The sequence below is a fragment of the Ciconia boyciana genome, chromosome 3, assembly GCF_034638445.1.
Source record: "Ciconia boyciana chromosome 3, ASM3463844v1, whole genome shotgun sequence".
NCBI classification, from domain to species: Eukaryota; Metazoa; Chordata; class Aves; order Ciconiiformes; family Ciconiidae; genus Ciconia; species Ciconia boyciana.
The window spans coordinates 43,912,084-43,932,731 of record NC_132936.1 but is presented as its reverse complement, the minus strand read 5'-3'; the positions used below and the strand labels follow the sequence as shown (position 1 = coordinate 43,932,731).

Below are 20,648 nucleotides of genomic sequence, written 5' to 3'. Positions count from 1 at the left end.
GTGGGGTTTTTGTTTTGTTTTTTTGTGCTTTCTTTTTTTTGGTTTGTTTTGCTTTTTGTTGTTTGTTTGTTTGTTTGTTTGTTTTTCAATGTGTCAGAGCCAAAAGCCTCAGTTCAGGGCCCCTTTTCTCCTTTCCTTGTTAATACTAGTTCTTATAGAGGGGGAAAAAATCTTACGCATTCAGCTCTAATAAATCTATTATGAAGATAGACTTTCTTCTGTTCTGAGATTAATACAGTTCCATATGCAATCAGTTCAGTTAACTCCATGAGCATTTAATAATATATTTCAATAATTTAATACCATATGCATATATAATACCATATATACCATATCTATATTAACTGTAGGTCTTTGAAATGCGCTTTGATATTTACAACTTCTGTGCATTTCAGCATCTACAGCCATGATATATTTTGTGGTGATAACTTCCAGCATCAATTCAGCCACATCTGCTTTTTCTTGGAGCAGTAGACCAAAATTAAAATGATCTCATTTGCTCTCAAATAGGCTTGCAAAGTACTGTATACTGCATGGCTCCAAGTTTGGGAAACCAATGCCTTCCACGCTTGGTTACTGGTATAAGCAATGTCAGTGGGTGCTCCATCCTGCAGAGGTGCCGAGTATGCTAGTCCCACAAAGCACTTAAGCACATGCTTACCATTAAGCTCATAAGTACTGTCATTGATCTTAAGCATGAGCTTAAGTGCATTATTGACACAGGGCCAGAGGGCTAAGCGCCATACGGAGAAGTCATGGTTGCTTGTATCATCGGGTGAGGATAGCTCAAAACCCCCCCCCTAATTTATTACAGCTGCGGTTTCTGCAGTATATTAAATGTTATGAGAAACGTGAAAAAAGTGAGACAGACATTGTTTTGGTTACACCTGGGCAGATCCGCCTGGTTGATCTCAGTGGAACGTTTGCCATTGCCGAAGGTGAGAATTCCCACGCCACCAAAGGCCGTTAAAGACTACGCGGCTGTTACAGGCTTACCAGTTTGTTACATAGTTGTTATCCTAAAGAGGGAACAGCAGCAAAACCCAGGCTTTGAACCAGTGAACTTTCAGTCATGTGGGTTGTTCTTAATTACGCATGTAATCTCATGGTTCATTTGAACTCCGAACTAAATGAAGTTTGCTCCTTTTAACATGGATGCAGCCACTGAACAAAATGTGAGGTGAGGAGCTCCTGCTTACCTTCTTTCGTTTGTAAGTAGAACAGAAGGTGGACTGAACAAAAAGGGGACAAATAAAATGTTTTCTTGATTTTGGATTTTTAATTCTGTCCATTTTCTCTTGCCCTCTCTCTCTATGCCACTTTCATCATATAGGAGTGAAAACTGTACGACTCACAAGTTTCCCATGCTTTCCGTACAACTGAAAGTTTAACTGGAAGTTCTATGTACACAAGTTTTATGTACTGTAACACTAGGCAATTTCAGTTTCTAAGACTTCACTGATTTTAGGTTTCTCTGGAAGTGAAGCTGCCTCCCTCCTTTTGGTCTGTGCTTACCCAAAACTGTCATGACCTTAATGAAATGTGGATGAGCCCAGTGTGTAATCAGAACTTGGTATGTTGAACAGCCTTCTCTGAAGCTTCCCCTTTACAACTGTGCCTATGATATGACAGGGATATTTAGAAGTTATTTATATGTGGGAAAGATGTGGAGGGAGAGAGAGCCTGCAGCTGCATTAATATGTATTTTCTTCATTTGGGTGCTTAAGAGTGTTTTAACAATAACCTACTTTTTCTGAAGCCATACTGTAAAAAAGGAGGAAACTTGAGTTGTGTGAAACCTTTTAAAGTACACAATAGTTACGTCTGGTGGCGTACTTGTTTTGTATTACTAACTGTTTGTTATTGTTTTAGTGGGAAGAAATTAGTGGACTGGATGAAAACTACACTCCTATACGAACATACCAGGTATGCCAGGTGATGGAATCAAACCAAAACAACTGGCTTCGGACTAACTGGATTGCAAAAAGCAATGCACAAAGGATTTTTGTAGAACTGAAATTCACTCTGAGGGATTGTAACAGTCTTCCTGGAGTTCTGGGGACTTGTAAAGAAACTTTTAACTTGTATTATTATGAAACAGACTACGACACTGGCAGGAATATCCGAGAAAACCAATATGTAAAAATAGACACTATTGCAGCAGATGAAAGTTTTACCCAGGGTGATCTTGGGGAGAGAAAAATGAAACTTAACACAGAGGTGAGAGAAATTGGACCTTTGTCCAAAAAAGGATTCTATCTTGCGTTTCAGGATGTAGGGGCCTGTATTGCTTTGGTCTCTGTCAAAGTCTACTACAAGAAGTGCTGGTCCATCATTGAGAACTTAGCTATTTTTCCTGACACAGTGACTGGCTCAGAGTTTTCCTCTTTAGTTGAAGTACGAGGAACTTGCGTCAGCAGTGCAGAGGAGGAGGCAGAGAACTCGCCGAAGATGCACTGCAGCGCAGAGGGAGAATGGTTAGTGCCTATTGGAAAATGTATCTGCAAAGCGGGATACCAGCAAAAAGGAGACACGTGTGAATGTAAGTAAACATGCAACTTGTTGTAATATGTACATTATAGGTCATGTTCTACCAGCTTAATTATTATTATTTTTTTTTTTCCCCAAGAGAAATACGTCATCAGTCTGCTTTTAAAGTTTTTGGATCCTCACTCTAAACTTCACACTGTCTAATCCAAAGCAGTCAGCACTTCTGGATAGGGAAATCAGCAGTTGCATACTGCGTTTTAAAATTTAATCAAGAAAACTTAAAGTTGTATGAAGTATAAATATAGATTCAGGATTAACATTTTAAACCGGTTAAGGTTATGTTCCTTGTACCTCATGCCGAGCAAGTCATACCGATCACAGAACATTGTATTAATAATCTTGGATATTAGTAGTTAAACAATTTGTTCTTTCACATAGTCTGTGGCAGAATTAAAACTAAAACTGAGGAAGAATGAGGTGTGGTTAGTAATGAATGGGAAGAATACCCGTGCAATAAAAACTGAGTTAGAGGTTTGTGTCGTAAGTGCATACAAATTCAGACAAAAGAGTATCATTTTACATCTTTCAAACAGAATATCAAGTTTCCAGAGTAAAGTATGTTTTCCTTTCTACAATATCTTTTTGCATAAAACTAACTCTAAACTTTTGTCTTGCCAGGGTATCATGGTGATTAGTTTAAAATACTAGCAGATCAGAGACTACTGAGTTGTACTTTCTAATTGACTGATTCAGTTACCCATATTCTTAGAATAATACTTACCATTAGCATTGCTGTCACTAGGGCTACATGTGTAAGAAAGACGCTTCTGCTTAGCATGAGAAAGGATATTTCATTGTCTTTGCTTACAGTAAAATCAAGAGAATAGGCAGTTTTTTTGAAGACAGGTATTTTCATGTACATTTAACACAAGGTCTGTTATTTTTATCATAAGATGACACAAGGAGTTATATATTACCATATTTCAATATAAGATAGGCAGACATTTCTTGGTGAGAAATGTTGTAAGTCAAAAACTGGAAAAAAACCCCCCACAAATCTGTGAAGGGGAGAAACCTACAGAATCTCAAAAACAAAGCTGGCAGCAGTCACTGAGTATGAGACATCTGTACGAGGACTTCAAAATCCTCTAGGGATTATGAGCACCCTAAAAGAAAAATAAATGTATCTCATTATTAATAATTTGTCCTCAGGAAAAAAAAAGATTGTGGTCTTGACAAGTTTTTACGAAGAGATTTGATTGATACAAGGTGAAGGGAGTGGAGTTGTTCTGATGCCTTTGTAGCCTTGCACAAATCTTTCATTGTTCTATCGGGAAGGGATGAGGGCTCGTATGCTGCGGAGGGTGATCTCATTAGGAGTAATCGTAATATGAAAAACTGCCCCCACGAAACCATTCAGTAGACTGTATTAAAGCTCTGTTAAAAATATTAAGCACTGTGTCCCATAGAAGCCTGTTTTGAGGTTTTCAAATGTTTTTTTGAAGCGACTGACTTTTTTCCTTTTCTTAACTTGCTCTTGATTACAGACCTAGTCATGGTTGATGTAATTAATATACTAACTTTATTTGACTTTCAGTAAAGGAGAGAAACTATCCAAAAAAGAAAGCAGTGTATGTTAGGAAGTGGGTGGGGGGCAGGAGCTGAGTGAGTGTGGGGAGGGTGAATGAAGAAGAAATTGGTGTTTGGTAACTGGAATTCAAGTAACCCGTTTATTAAACAGGCTTCTTAATTTCTAATCACACTAATGTTGACAAAAGAATTAAATGATAACTCGTACTTGAGTACAGTAGCGTGCTCATTTGCAAGAATACTTCCCATTTTTGGCTTGCTTCCAAAGCAATCACTAAGAGAATATACTACTCTGGAAACAGTCCAGAGGATCATTTATGGTATTTTTTCTCTTTTTTTCAGTGATCCTGTTAAGAGTTTCAAAACAAACTCTGTCTCCATACTGAGGCAAGTTAATGTATTTGAGAGGGAAAAAGTGGGAGGCAGGCACTCGCCAAATGCACGCCGTTGGCAGCTCGGAGTCAGAACGATCTGGGTGACTGCGGCGCACAATAGTAATTGCTGTCTGTGATACTTGTTAGCCATGTCTGTGCTCAAGGATGTTATTAAGTATGATCAACTATGTAGTGACCGATAATACAGCTGGCACACTGATACTGCGTCTGTTTTTTGTGACAGATATTGAGAGAAACTTATCTGAACATTGACACTAATGCAACTGGCTATCTGTTACTGTCAAGCTGTGTAACAGATCAAGCAGAAGCAAGTTGGCGTGTGCTTCCTTAACCCAGAGCTTTTATAGCCCTGTCTGAGGGCTCACTTCTGCAAATACTTTGTACCTGGCATGCTGTGTGACTTCTTTGGGACTACTCATGGCAGAAAGCATTGTGCTCTGTCAGGATGGGCAGAAGTCTGTGATTCCTCTCTCACACTTGCTAAAGCTCAGCTGAATTAACTTGACACAAAGGAAGGTCTTTTAAAGATACAGAATAATACCTTATCTGGCTGCGTTGTAGCAAAGGTAGGAGTAGATGGCCACATTGTAGTTCCAAATAGCTCTTCAGCCTGTAGCTCAGTGGGGATTTTCATTTGTGTTAACGCTAGCTTGATTGGCTGGCTGTGATTGAAGAACGTGTTCCTTTTGCATACAGCTTCTCTCCTGTGTGTGAAATTTATTGAGTTCAGATACTAAAACAATTGAATTTTGATTTATACACAACTCTGCACTGGATGTGTTGCCAGAAGATTTTTTGTTGCATAAATGTAAGTAACTGGTAATGCTGGGACGGATAAAGAAGAAAACAATCATGAGCGGTGAAATACATAACCTGGAAAATGAGCTCCCATGTGTTCCTCCTTCAGTGCTCGATCTTTCAAGCTGAATTAATCTTTTTTTTGGATGTACACTGATTACTTCTCACTATAGGCGTGCCAAGGAATCCGTGCCGCCTCAGTGATCTATCGTGATAAGGTACATACATAAGAGAGCCAAATTCGAGGCAGCTCACAGTTGTCATTTAGAGCAAAATCTTAAGGCTGGGTGAAACAAAAATGAGAAAACTAGATGAGCCTCTGAACTTTGAATTGCAGATTCTTTTGCCTTTGTGCAAGGACACTAGCTCCTCAACGTTGATCTTATGTCTGTTGGTGTGTGGCACTAGGCTTAGGTGTGGAAGCTGTACATTTGAAAAGATTGTCCTGAAAGGTACCTAGCAAAGGTACCAGAAAGATGCTTAGAAATATTCAGTTCTTCCAACATCATGTATTGCATCTGTTCTGGCAAAAAAACCCCCAACCACAAAAACCCAATAACGTTCTCATTAACTGTAGTGGACTCCCAATAGGTCTAACTTTGATTTTTTTTTCTCACAGTGGAGTACAGTCAATATGTTCTGCATGTAAGGATGACACTGCAACTGGTGATTGGTATTTGAAGGAGAAAATAATTCTTTGAGAACTTCTAGTGTAATGTATTTTCCATCTGTTTCATGTTAGTTGGGGGTGGGGAGGGAGAGAATTACATTTATTCAATCGGAGCAGTAGAGTGATATTTCAGAAGGTAGAAAGCATCTCTTAATATGACTGAACTGAGAAATTACATAGATGACTTGGCACCAAGTCAAAAAATTCAGAATACTAGGGAAAGCCAAATGGGTGCATTTTACTGTTAAACATTTTATAATACCATATGCATGAACAGTTGTTTTATTGGCCCCAAAATGGGGAGGGGATTATAGCTATTTGTACATTTTGTCTTGGTGAGGTAAAAAGGGAGCTACAGGCTTTTCTTTCCAAACTTTGTCATGTGCTGTACACTGTGCCAGACTGGAAGCTGCATCTGTTCCTCCTTTTTTTATTCTTGGTACAAACTTTTATCTCTTGACTTTCTGAAATATTACTTGATAACAGATCCAGAAACCAATTTGCCTTATGCTTGGCATATTTGTGGTAAAGTATGTGTGGTTGTGTTTTTTTTTTTAAATTTCATTTTTTTGTTTTTGTTTTTTAATATTACTCCACTTAGGAGCTGATGTGCCACAAGTTTCCTAGTAGAGGGCAATGAATTAAAGGGGGAATGTGAATAAGTTGTCATTAAAATAATGTCACCATGCTTCTAAAAAGCCCAAGTTGCACATATTCTGAATTGGGTGTAGAGTTTAGCCCAGGTAGTGTGTCCCAAAAGCTGCGAGTGACCTGCAGCTTGAGTAACCTGTGTTGATGTTCCTGCATTTTCAACTTGAAAATGTTTTGCTTTGTGGAGAAGGGGCAAAATGGTAGAAAACTTTCTCAATGGCATTTATATCATCAAGAGTCTAAAAGTTTCCTTTTTTGAAGAAGAGTTACCTTTCTTCCATTTGCCTCCAAAATTACTCTAGGGAAGAGAATGTAATTATTCTCAGCAAATTGAACCAGAGCAGAGAATGAGGATATCTCTGAGTCTTGTAATTTTCTCTGAATCCAGTGGAAGTTCAACAGAAAAGTGTCTACCTCCTTCCCTTTTTATCCCCTAACATATTAAATAATTTTTCTGTCCCTTTTTAAAGAAAGGTCAATGTGATCTGATATCAGGTCCCAGATACAGCTGCATAGGAACTATTGGATTTTAAAAAAAAATAATTTAAGTGTCTTTCCAAAGTTTCCTAGCAGGGTTCAGAAGAATGTACCAGATACTTTTAAGGTGAAAGTAAGACCTTTTAGCTAGATGGTCAAGAATACTGAAGATGTTTCTACTATGAAATGCAGAGCTGTGATTTCTGCTTCCAGCCCCCTTTGGAGTTTTGAGAAAGTTGAATGTCTTGGCTTTCCTTCACCCTGGAGTCTTCTGACTGCCATTCTTGTTGGAGAGATGTGGTAGAAAGGTATATTTTCTTGCTATATCTTTCTTTCAGAACAGTCTAGTGTTCATAAAGAGGATGATTTTCACAAATTTGTCAGTCTCCCTAAGTCATTCGGCTTTCTTTGATCTATTTTGTTCATGTCCTTCAGCCTTTTGGATGTGTCGACACAGAGAAGAGAAGGGGAGAGGAGCTATGTGTACTGTTAAACACAACCTCTTTGAAGAGTGGTTTGCAAATTAAATCATACCAAATGGTCAGGGCTAGCCATCACCTGAAGAAACTGGTGCCTTCATGCTTCATAGCATTTTTTCCCAGTCTCCTCTGGGTAGCCTTTTGGCCCTAAGATACAATTATTTTTTTGTAGTGTCCCTTTGCCTGAAGTGTCTGAATTAGTTTGATTAGTATGATTATAGGCCATCATAGTTTTGGCGATACAGCATCGTCTCTCTCGAGTGCAATGAAGATATGTGAGAAGTAAGGTGATGTTAAGTTGAAGTGATTGAGTGGTGGAGGCAGTCGAAACCGGCTAGTTCTCATCCATAATGTCATCAGAGCGATCCCTAAAATGAATTAACTGCAGAGCTACTGACAGGTTTAGTTTCCAATGAACTAGTTGTTTTGCTCTGGAAGAGCTGACAGGAGTGAAACAGCACATGCAGGTGGGCAATCAGGAGCCCAGATCTTAGAAGTGAAATTGTTGGATGATGTAGTTGAATGTAGCGCTCTTCTTCTCCAGCCTCTCTTCTTCCCCGCCCCACTCTGTTCCTCTTCCCAGATTCTGTTGTCTCCAGAAATGAATTTTATTTTTGCATTTTGCTAGAACTTTGCTGAATATCCGTTCCTTAAACTAAATTTGTTGTAGTTTTTTTTGTTTTCTTTTTGTCAGATTCACTGCTGTGCACAGATTTTGAAAAAAAAACAAAGCCAGCAATGAAATCTAACAGAATCTTAGTAATTTCTCCTTTAGTTACAGAGGAAGCACTAAAGCTGTCTTTTTACGGGCCTGGGATGCCACTGCTGAATTAGCTATGGTTGCTCACCAGCTGGGCTGTTAACTCCTTAGCCATAAAGTCTATCTTCTGTCTGTTCTAAATGAAGCTTTAGTTGGTACTTAGAAATGGAATCTCATCATGTCAAGTCTGTTGCCCAAAACCATACATCTTGCTTTTGAAACAAACTTTTCTGCCCAGAAATCTTTTGTGAAAGGTGCAATAGGCATGCAATAGTTTTGTTGTAATTTTCTAAGTATAAAAGATTTTCCTAGACGAAAAAGCAACTGGCTTGCTTGGAAATTCTGAGGGGTTTTTTTTGCCCAGGGTTTCTGTTAATCTCTGAGAATTAAGGCACTAAAATAAATTTAAATATTCTTTCATTTCTGAGTACAAATGGGAGAAGTGACACATATAAGCCTTGTTAGGGGAATCTCAAGTGTACATGCATTCCATTAAATATGACTGTTAACTTTTTAAGGATATAACAAACAAAAAAAAAAACCCAAACCCCCAACTAGAAAGCAAGGTTCCAGGAACTGAAAAAGGAGAGTTAGTAGGTTACAGCGAAACTGAAAGTAGAGATCATTTAATGGAAGAACTGACCACAGAAAAGAGAGGAACATGTTAATAAGTGTTTAACTAATCTACTTTATGTGTCTGTAAGACATCTATTATATGGATGGTGAAATGCTGTTCAAAGTTGTTCAAGCAAATTGCAGTTCAAGGTAGAAATTGTTCTCTGAAAACAAAGTCTCTTAAGCAAAGGAGTGAAGTGGAGGTTCTTATGTGAGAAGTGGGACAAACATACAGAGATCCATGTGTGGTACTGAAGTTGGAAGAAAATTAAAATTATGTGAACAAAATGTTTGCTTTACTACATTAGCTTTTGAATTTTGCAGCATCCCAAACTTCCTCTGTTATCATTAAAATATTTGTCCCCCACACCCCAGCAGTTCATATGTATTAAGTAATATTAAATCTTTAAGAATATCTGTCTGTTTTTACTTGGGAAACAGTGGATATAGTGTTCTTTTCTCTTTATCTGGGTTTTCAGTTAGTATCATGCTTATTAGCACTTAAACTACAGTGTAAAAATTAATTGTTCTTTCTTGACTTCTCAGCGTTAAACCAGGGTGTTTTCCGTGTACTGTGCAAGCTCCGTCTGCAATGTTAATTTAGTTATTAAAAACAGTAAGCTGTACACATTTAGTGGGTTAAAACGTTTTAAACTGAAAACAACTAAAACATTTTCAAATTAATATCTGCAAAGACAAAATGGATCTTTTGAAGTGTACTCAATACATATACTTTGTTTACGTCATGATTGTGTTGGTCTTTTTCCCCCCATAGAAATACTATAAATACTATTTTGTTAATAAAAACTTAAGGCTAGAACCAAGTTAAGAATAAAACAAGTTGTAAGGGGTTTCCTTAAAAGAATTAGAAAAGTATGTGCAGGAAGCTTATTAAAAGCCAAACATGGTTCACATGACAGGAAAAATATGCAAATATTTTCTACTGTAAGCCTTCACAGAATGTTGTGGCATCAAGCAGGGAAAAAAAAAAAAAAGAAAAAAAAGGCAGGTTCACTGTTTAATTCAGCATTACCCATCTTTAACTTAATAAAAAGTAACCTCTCTTTACAGGATGATGTATCTAATTTCTTCTATAACCTTGCATTATTGAGAAAACAGCAGCAATAGCAAATATATTTAAGACATTTTTATGAACCATCTCCTTACTTAGAGAAGCTTTTATCCCTGCATACTTCCTAATCTTTCTGTTGCCTGTGTCTGTCACAGTGAGTTCTCTTGTCCTTAATATTAATGAAAAATGTTATATTTGAAAGTGAATAGTATCCTAGTTAAGAGTTCACAGCAGAAACTTTCTTTTCTGTGGGAATCTCATATTTAGTTTCTTGTGCTCAGACATATCAGCAGTATGTCCAGTGTTTTCACCAAGGTGTCTCTGATGAAGGATTATTCTCATGTACTTTTCCATTAATGACTATTTCTGACTCATCAAGTCTCCCTAATAAACACAACATGTCAACATACTGGAGAGTGACTGTTCAGTATTTAACGCTTTTTTCCTTACTCCTATTTTTCTCCATTAATCAGAGATTTTCCTTTTAGGAAAAATTATCTTTTAGAAGCTATATGCATTTTAGGGAATTTGGCTTAATATTAAGCTAATTTATAAGTATAATTCAGAGTAGCAAAGGAAACCAAGTATAAAACTTGTGTGAGATAAGAATTAGGCTCAATTATTATACTTCTAGAGTCCTGATCCTGTCAATGCATGTACCTGTATAGCTTTATTTAGCTGGGTGGCCCCGCTGCCTATCCTAAGGAGGATAAAGTTGCTCACATATGTAAGAAACATCAGGGCTTTTTACCCAAGGTAAATTGATACTTTAAATTCTTAATTTGGACTAGTTACATGTGACCCTTGGCAAGATATGGCTGTCCTGCAATAATAATATCAATCATTTTTCTAATAAAAGTCTAATTAACTGTAATTATTAGTATTTTCTGACACCTGACATAACACAAATGTGTGTGACTGATGGATAAAAAGAGAGTACATGATTAGGAAATATAATTAATGCTATTATTTCACAATGTATTTGATATACATAAATGCAAAGATTATTTCTTGCTGTAATTGTGAAATAAGTTAAGGGTCCAATTTTGAGAAGCTGGTGAAGTCTAGAGCCCTGTCTTGCTGGTTGGCTACTGATTTTTTTGTTTTGAACAAAAAAAATTCTGATAGTATGTATTACCATAAATAAACATGCTGTAGAAAGTGTAAAAATGGGGCTCCTACTTTTCAGTAAACAAGTTTATAAATATTTTAACGAAGTAATACCTGATGCAGAAAACTATCTGTAGGACTGTGGGCTGAGACATCATCCCTAGAACTTAATGGCAAGAATCCCATTAACTCGATGAGAGTAACATTGTGTGTTAATATTTTCCTACTGAGGAAAGTGCTAATGTTTGAAGTAACTGTAAGCATATACATAAACCTAAAGCTTTTATGTTGATGAAACATATTTAAATACATGTTTGATTAGGTGTGCTTTTCTGAATTGTAGGTATTGTGTTGGTGTACAGAGGAGAGAATATAACCGGGACTCAGAAATTCGACTGATGGTACATGAGATATGTAATCTCTAGCATAATTAATGGATATAGCTTGTTATTATACTTTCCTTACATTTAGTGAATGTGAAATATCACCTAGCCTAGATGACTGGTGTTCATTTTTCCAGTAGATTGAACACAATGGATAGAACTAGGGTGGCCCTTGAAAGTGATACTCAGAGATCTTCTGGCAGGTGACTAATATGGTGGTCCTCATGTAGCCGTATGCATGTGACCTGCGGTATGTTCCCTTCACCTTACTGGATATGTCCTCATGATGCGACTAAATTGCAAGTGTCCCCTGATGGTTGATAGAGCTTATTTTTCTCAAATGACCATGTATATGCTTTTGTTCTAGTCTTATGAAATAGTGTACATGTGCATATTTCTCTATAGAAGTCTAAACCCCTATGTAGGAGAGGGGCAGGATGTCAGAGTTCTCCATCCACTTCTCATGGACCATCAAGGATGAATTCAGGAGTTGTCTGGAGCTTGGGTTAATGACCTGATCAACTCCACCTGAAAAGTTGGTGCTGCCTGTGGCCTCCAACCCTCCAAATCCTTCAGTTTCTCAATTTACTAGCCAGTCTTAATTTATGAGTAGTAAGCATAGCATTCTTTGAACTTTTTCTACACTAAACTATTGTGTGGGTAGATTTTGAGAACAGATAATACATTTCATGAATGTCTGTGTGGTGCCTATTTGAATCAATCCATTTGTGTCCACAGAGGGACATAGTTGGTGTTGAGAATCTCATTAAATCTCTGATTTAAAATCTTGGAGCCCTTGCTTCGCTACCATGAAAATGCTTGAAGAATGTTGGCAATTGAGATTCTATAAGTAAAGTTTATTGTATTCCTAAAAGTTTGGTAGTTTGTGTGCCAAACAGCTCAGTCCTGTTGGTGCTGGAACAAATTACATGTTCAAAAATTTGTCTGTGGAACATGGTCTGAGTGGCTAATGTGTGGCTGTGATCACTGATCATATTTACATGATCTAATTCAACTCAAGTTTTCCAGACTTGGATCAATTATTTTCTTGCTGAGGAGAATTTGAACTCAGATCTCTTCCTTCAAATAGGGGATGCCCATTAGCCAACATACAGTCACTGACAGAAGGTTTTATTAGCCCCTGCTGAAACTTGCTCTTCCCATAGTCTAGCAGTTAGAACCATTCATATGGAACGATGGCTTCCAGTCTCTTAGGTCCTGAACTTTCTTCCATATATGTATATATTTAATATATAAAACACACACGCGCATATATATATATATAAAATGTAAAACATTTAATCTTGGATGTTTGAGCTCTCGTGTTTCAAAATGTTAACATATTTTTGTCTTGATCAATTTATTTGCACAGTATATATATGTATATATTTCTGAGGTGAATGATAGAACTGGAGAAAATGTTCTACTGATTTTTCATTTGTTTATAAGGGTGATTTGTTTATATTTCAAAGCAAATGGAGGCATATTGATCTTTTTTCTTTTTTCTGTTAGACCGTATAGTTTTGTTTGAAGTCTTAAAATATCAAATAAGAAAATGTAATTAGAAGGAAAAAGATTGCATGAAACAGATTTTTTAAAATTTGTTTTTTAAGATCATCTTTGCTATTTCTTTTTTAATTGCTGAATAGAGATAATTTTGGAATGTGATTGGAATCCTGTTGAAGAGAGGGTATTCGTACTTGATTTTGTCTTGGATCAGGCCCATGATACAGTCTCTTAGCTGAAATCAAACATTGAATCTTGGATGTTTGATTTCTCATGTTTCAAAATGTCAACATATTTTTCCCTGACCAATTTATTTGCACAGTAAATAAATTAGATAACTGTCCGTTTTCATTTTTGTCCAACTTATTGAAAAGTTTTGTTCTGTACTGGTAGCCCTTCAGTAAAAATTAACATTCATTATTTTCTTTCTTGAGTATATCATAATTGTGACATTGTTTTGTGCTGATTGTATAAGGACAATATGTTTATACAGACAAATGGACAGCTTTGAAAATGTGGGTAGTTTTACTGACACTACCTAGAAAAAGAAGTGCTGATAAAGTCCCCCCCAAATGATACCTAAAGGAAATGGACATTGTTTTAACTGTTAGCAAATCCCAAGGCTCCACATTGTCACCTAATTATCTCACCTATGGAAGTCTCAGCCAGATTTAATCTGCAGCCTGCTGCTGGCAAATGTGAAAGTATCGTGTGCTTAAAATCATAAGCAGGGTTGAAAATCATGTCCCCCAGTGCAGACTGAATAGAATAGTCAATCTATGATCTGTGACTGTCTCTGCTGTTCACTTTCACTTAACATTAGTTGCGTATCACTTAATTTTCTGATTAAAAGGGGGAATTTTTTGGCTTTATGATGTGTATGCTTGTCTGTCTGCTTTAGTTTGTCAATTGAAATAAGTCTCTATTTGGACTTTTATTAAAAAAGTCTCATCAGTGGAATTGCTAGTGAATAACACCACTAAATGAGGGAGAGAAATAACATCTTTTTAAAACAAACTTGTTCTTTTCCTGGGGGAGTGCAACAGAGGAGGAGACAATGACATGCCTACTTTTCATCTTTTATTTTAAAGATTTTCTGTCTTATGTAGAGCTACACAGTCACTATATTGTGTATTACCCTTGTAAAAATCATGTATCCAGGAGCATAAGATTCAAAATTGTGTGACACAAGTAGAGATGAGGTTTTTTTAGAAAGTAAAACACATGTTGATAGTACAAATTATGTGCAATCTTTAAATGGAGATTTTATTTCTCTCCTTAATACAAGGACTAAATGAAAATACAATCCCTGTCCTCACAGAACAAACCCCATTTTTTAAATTCCACCATTTAAAGACATTTTGTGTGTTTAAGCAGTGACAAGGGTATTCATTATTAATTAACATTCAGGAGATAACTGACTGTCAGTTGCCAGTCAAAGTGGAGCTTGGAAGAATGTTGACATTGATTGATGGACGTGTTCTGGGACTATGCAGAAACAGGCTGCTCAGGTCATCTGAACACAAAAACATTACAGATCAGCTCCACGTACACAAAAAGATCTTTTGCTTGGGCTGTCCTTCTTTCTAAAGGGAGGATATCCTTCCATGTATCCTAGATTCACTTGATTTGTAAGTTAAGCCTCAGCTTTCTAGCACCATGGTCATCAGTTAAGAAGAGTGTAGTTTGGTTTAGTAAATATGGGTAACGTGCAATCGTGCTGTTTCTAGCTGTGAGTGGCTGAGGTACTTAAGCATTCAGATTGAAACAATATTTTTGGATGTTGCTTTATAAAGCATTATACATACTTACTTACCTAATGGATATATACTAATGTAATTTCTTCTTTAGGAGGAAGAAAATCCCCAAACCCTAATTTATATTACATTGAAATGCAGAGATGGAAGAGGCTTTTCAGTCTTGCAATCTCTTCAATCTCTTCAGAAGTGAGTTTTAAATATCTGCAATCATACCAGTTGTCTCTATTTCCCTGAGTCAGTAGTGTATTTATATTCAGTGAAATGAAGATCCAGCTTGTGGCACCCTCATACCTCCTTTTCAAGGAGGATATAACAAGACCTTTGTGTGTCACATACAAATTACACTTGCCCTAGGCTGGGTAGCCTATGCTCCATGGGAACAGTGGCTCAGCTCCTCCTGCTTCTTGTGGTGGGCACCTGGTTGTACAACAGTGGTAGTAGTTGGCTAAAGAAACACAGTATGGTGGTTTATGGACAGTATAGCCCATATAACGAGATGATACTTTCCTGTACAGGTGAACAGCTTGGTCACCTTCAGCGTATGATAAGCACCTGCTTCACAGGTACTTATTTCTCATAATTTTTCTTCATTTTAATTACCAGAATATGCTTCCAAATATATCATGGTTGACTTGGATTTGTTATCTAAAAGAGATGGAGGGCCGTTCATTAAGGTGGTAGAAAAGGAGAATATCTTCTGACTGGAGCCCTTTTCCTGTGATTATCCATCGGGGAAAAACTCCTGTGCTGTATTAAACATCTCTGTAGGTTAACAAATGGATCCATCTTGTCCTCTTTAAAATCCCTATAGCTATCTGCTTTGGGAGACACTATAGTTCCACCCAGACCAGATGGAAGTAGCGTGCTGCTGGGGATGCCTTGCCAATCTCCATCCCTGATAGCAGTTTCTGAAACATATTGGAGAAATCTGTTGAGAGCTGTCATCATTGCATACTTACGTGCCAGTTCTCCCTCTCCCTGTTCCTTCCAAGTACCTGCAACTGGAGTTCCTTAACGCTTCCTTCAGGGCTGGCAGAGCGCGCTGAAGAGGCAGAGCTCCCTGCCTTTACCCAGTGGAAAAAGGGACCACAAATGTTTTTGTTGCAAAACTGCTTATTTTCCCTTGGGTAAAATCTTGCTTGCTTTATTCATAAAAAAAAATAATTAGTCCCTTGGGACTACTTGCGAGAGTAAGAAAAACAGGAATTGGCCCCATGTCACAACCATCTGTTATTAACACAAAGAGCAAGGGCCCAGTCTTGCAGCCCTTGCTAAAAGCAGTTTGTTTAACAGGAGTTACTACAAATATGAAAAATGTCTGTTTTCCTCATTACTGTGGCAATATTCCCTACCAGTAGTGTAAAGAAAAAAAAAGTCATCATGAGTCTTGGTGTACAATTGCACAATTGTGTTATTTTATATTGTGGTAGGCTGTATGCAATAAACATCTCATTCCAAGAAATATATTATTGCTGTATTTTCAAAAATCACTTCAGCTACTTTCATGCATATTTTTTCATTGTACATCTTTTTGTTTTATGGCTGAATTATGACCGGGTTTTCTTTTCTGCTGTTTTTATGACTGAGGTAAACTTTTGATCGCAGCTTGTTTGAAAGTGGTGCCATTTTTCCCTCTCCCCCAGCAGAAAATGTTTGCCTTTTTACTTGATGATCCCCCCCTCCTCCTAACAGTCTCCCTCAATTATAACTACAAGCATTATTGGAAAACTGAAATAATTTGATCCATCCTGCCACACTATGTCATGGCAGAGAGGCAGTTTTGGTGGCTGATACTTCTATTCACCTTTATAGGCTGGACTGCCAGGTTGGATTATGAGTTTTCCCACCTTTGTGACCTCCCCTGTATTTGGCATTTCTACCTTAATATTTGAGAGAATTACTCCATAATATTTACTACAAAACCCATAGCTCTGTAAAAAAACAGTTTTGGTGCCCCCCTGCTCATTTTTTTCATCAGCTTTTATATGCATGGTTTTTAGATCATCCTTAGTTCTGAGAGTTGTGCCAGGCCCTGCTAGATAACTTGAGCCGTGGGTTTTAATAGGGGCGTTTAATCTGTGCTCCTTTGCTTCTGGCTATAAACCTATGTTGGGTATAGCAAGGGTTGTTATAATCCTGTTGATTGCACCTCGGTGGGAGTCCAGTCCTCTGGCTACCTGTACTGCCTTTAAGGGTGGCTTTACACAATCAGTCTGGCACAGAGCACATGCAGCGCAGCCCAGAATCTGGGAAAATATATAAATTATGATAGGAGGCTGGGTGTTTCCATAGTGTATGCAGAAAGACAGGAATTGCTGTATTGGATCAAACAAGTAGCTTGTCAAATCCATTGCTCTTTTTCCAGCAATGTCCAGTAGCAGATGTTTAAAAAAAAAAAAAAAAAGATAAAAGAACATCAGTTTTGTTTTTCTTCAACCCCAAAGCATTCTATACAGCTCTGTTACGTTTCCTTTATATCCTTTCTCCGGTCGTTCTGGCATTCAAATGTTAAAAGATGTCTGATTGTTTTCATTCCGTGTAATAGATATGTTCTAATCCATTTAAGCTCCTAATGTATTTTTGTGATTTTTGTTAAGTTTGTGGCCTCAGATTTAAATAGACTAGAAATTCTACAGATGTTTACATTATTAACTATTCAAGCCTTATTATTTATAAAATGCATACTTTGAACTTGACTGAAAATCCCCTTGAGAATCTGACATAGAAGTGTACACAGTAACAACACTAAACTGATTTCTGTGCACTTAAGAGCTGTGTATTTCAAATAGTTTGACTGAAAAAATGAGTTCATCATTTGTGAAGTATGTGTAGGACAAATGCACTGGAATTTTATTACAGCAGCGTTACAGCAACTACTTTTTCTGCATTTATAGACACTTTGAGCCATCGAAGGGTTAACCCCCCCCCAGGCAAACAGCGTATCACTTTCCTTAAAATGCCGTTGGGAAACTGAGATAAATGGTGAAGCATTTTCTGTGTTGACATGATGTTCGCCTGTCCGATTGCATCCTTCCCAACAGACAGCAGAGAAGCAATTACAAAAAAAGACATCTGTGCCAAGGTTTGGCTAGCCAGGGAGGGCAAGCTCTTGTGTTTAAGAGGTAGAGAATCCAATCGATGAAAATGTCTGGGCCTGTTAGCACCAATAAAGCTGAAGGCCACTGGGAAGCTCAGAGAGGGTCTTTTGTTGCCGAGACAGAAAAGAGGCCGAAGCTGTGACACTTGGGGAGGAATAGGGTCAGCTAGTACGATCATCCATCTTCCTCAATGGCAGCTTTCTGTCAGTTTTTAACCCTGCTCAGCAGAGGATCTAAACCTCTATTGTTGGCACCAGCCAATTCTCAGCCAAGTGTAAATGAAGTTAATATTCACTGACCTTATGCATAGCCAATGAAGGCCCTTGATGTCATCCTGGAAATAATGTTATCTGACACTTCAAAAAGCAGATGTTGGCAGGTTGTTTGTGGTTTTTTGCTGAGCCAGTATGCAAAGGCGCATTGTTTAGCCACCTCGCATTTAAACTGATTTCCATAATAACCACAAATAGGCCTTTTTGACCTTAAATTGACATAGTTATGGTTTTAGTTTGCATATCATTATACGCTGCTCACAAAGCCTGGCTAACCTGCACTAAATGATCTGGGAGAAGTAGCTCGGTTCACTTAGATAAGAAATATATGGGTCAGTGAGCAAATTTTATTTATGCTGATAAAACGGTGAGTAATTAAGATAGTTTAAATAGTTCAAAGCAGACATTTTTAGAACACAATGAAGAATAGCATTTATTTTGCAGCTTACCTTCATGAAAGGAAAGATATCACAGAAGTAAAAAAACCTGTCGCTTTCATGGGTATGGATTTTATTTTGAAAGGCCTATTACAAGCAATGGTTAAGGTCTTCCTTTGTCCCCAGTAATATCTTGTCATGGTGAAACATGATTATTCTAATATTGTTTTAATTGCAGAAAGTTAAACAGTTTTCATAGGTTCCACTTTGCCAGAAATTTATCTAACACAGAGCATACTGATGATAACTGCATATTTATACAGTGCATTTCATCTGGATAGATCCCCAAACCTTCCACAGACTTTTACAAACAGAACGCATCTGCGCTTCTCTTGTGCGAAAGCCAGTGTCGAGCATCTGTTGTAACTCTGGGGTGACACACTATGGCTCTTTTTAAGTCACAGTGGTGTTTCTCAGCAGCCTGTGGTTCTGATTCGAGGAAGCACATAAGCATGTACCAGGCATGGGAGGTGAAAAGTAGTTTGATTTGATTTTTTTTCTTGTAAATTTTCTTGTAATTCTGGCTTACGTGTGCTTACCTTATGAGAGATGAACATAATGGCTTATGGTAATAAAGTGCAGATGCAGGCTGAGTAGTCATTATCAATAAGAATTATCAGCTGTATCCAGCAATGAACTTTGCACAACCATGTTTTTCCCTGCTGTGTACAGAACACAGCAGCAGGTAACAAAAAACTAGAAAACTCTCTATGATGCTGCAGTATTGATTTTAAAAATAAGTTTGAATGATGATTGTAGTATAGTTAGCACCTTTCCGGCTGCAATTCATACCGGTCCTTTTGAAAAAGAACTCAAAGTGCTATGGCTTTTTTTTTTTTTTTTTGTCAAAGAATGAGTTAATGGTTGAACTGAGAAAGCCTGATCACCTGAGTTGCTTGGGGGGCAATTATCTGACAAGCTGGCAAAGATGAGAAATACCAGAACAGATCTGCATCTAATTGAAATCACTCAGATCTGATCTTAAGATAAACAGTCCTAGGATTTTTGGAAACTATTTTATTGATTGTGTTCTTCCCATCAGTTGCATTTGTTTGTACCTGTTAAAGATGTGAACATGTTTCCTGTAGTAACTGATTTACTTAGCAACTAATCAGCTAGAGATTTCTCTGTGTGCCTTTGCTTGATATTAACTCATGTCAGATGGGATTTAAAAAAAAAAAAAAAGAGAGAGAAATAAATTCACTAGGTTTCTGGATGAAATTTTAAGAAATCGGTGATTGATTTTTTTTGAAGCACTGTATTTCATTAGCTTCTGGTTATTTGTGTGCTGGGTATGACATATGATGGCTCAGTCCTGTAGCTCAGATGATTAAAAGGCTACTTTTCGTTTGGACCAATTTTAATGGGATATCTGATAGGACTAATTTGTCCAGATAGATTAACTCAGATTCCTGCCCCCCCCCCCCCCAATCCCATATTCAGTCCATTCTGCAATCACTCTGAAATTACCTGAAGTTAGAAGAAAATTCCTGAAAGACAGAATTACAGCCAGCTACTGAACAGTGTGGAAAGAGCAATGAGCCAGAGAGCATTGAAAGCAATGAGGCACCTTAGTGGCCCTTTAACAAGCCCTAAGTCTGCTAAGCAAGCAAATTAATTTGTTTAAGACTTTACAAAGACCCATTTCTTCTGTAAGTTATATTGAGTAATAACCAGATTGAGTCACATTTTGATTTTACTACACTGCTGTAAATCGATTCATTTCTGGCTCAGTTTTGATAGTCTGTCCCTTTGTCAGGCTATGAAAAGTGCAGAATGCCAAAAAACACCACCAAACTGACCCAGTTCTGCCCTCTCCTCCAGCAGAAATGGATACTGAAGTGCAGAAGTTTATTTCCCATTTCTGGGACAAGACTGTGAAAGAGAAATTTGCCTTTGTGAATTAAGCCATGGGCAGATTGATTCATTTCATCCTGTCGGTATTGAATATTGTTCCTATTTTAGTTGAAAGTTTGCAAAATGCTAGCTTTCCATGGGCAGGCCGCTGAGGAAGTGATCCAAAAATAATGTAAATTGAAAGTGTTTGGTTTAATGTACTTTCCAGTTTGTTTGTGGGTTGTTTGT

General features: G+C 37.5%; 1 protein-coding gene across 5 annotated transcripts in view; it reads left to right on the top strand.

The window, feature by feature from the left end:
* EPHA7 (EPH receptor A7) overlaps positions 1 to 20,648 on the top strand; it is a 176,864-nt gene that overhangs the window by 7,363 nt on the left and 148,853 nt on the right. For 4 of the 5 annotated variants that reach the window (XM_072855507.1, XM_072855504.1, XM_072855502.1 and 1 more), the window contains exon 3: positions 1,873 to 2,542. In XM_072855507.1, the coding sequence (XP_072711608.1) occupies positions 1,873 to 2,542 (670 nt within the window). Of the gene's footprint in view, positions 1 to 1,872; positions 2,543 to 11,450; positions 11,538 to 20,648 lie in introns of those variants that run through there. The other variant, XM_072855506.1, reaches the window with a different exon arrangement.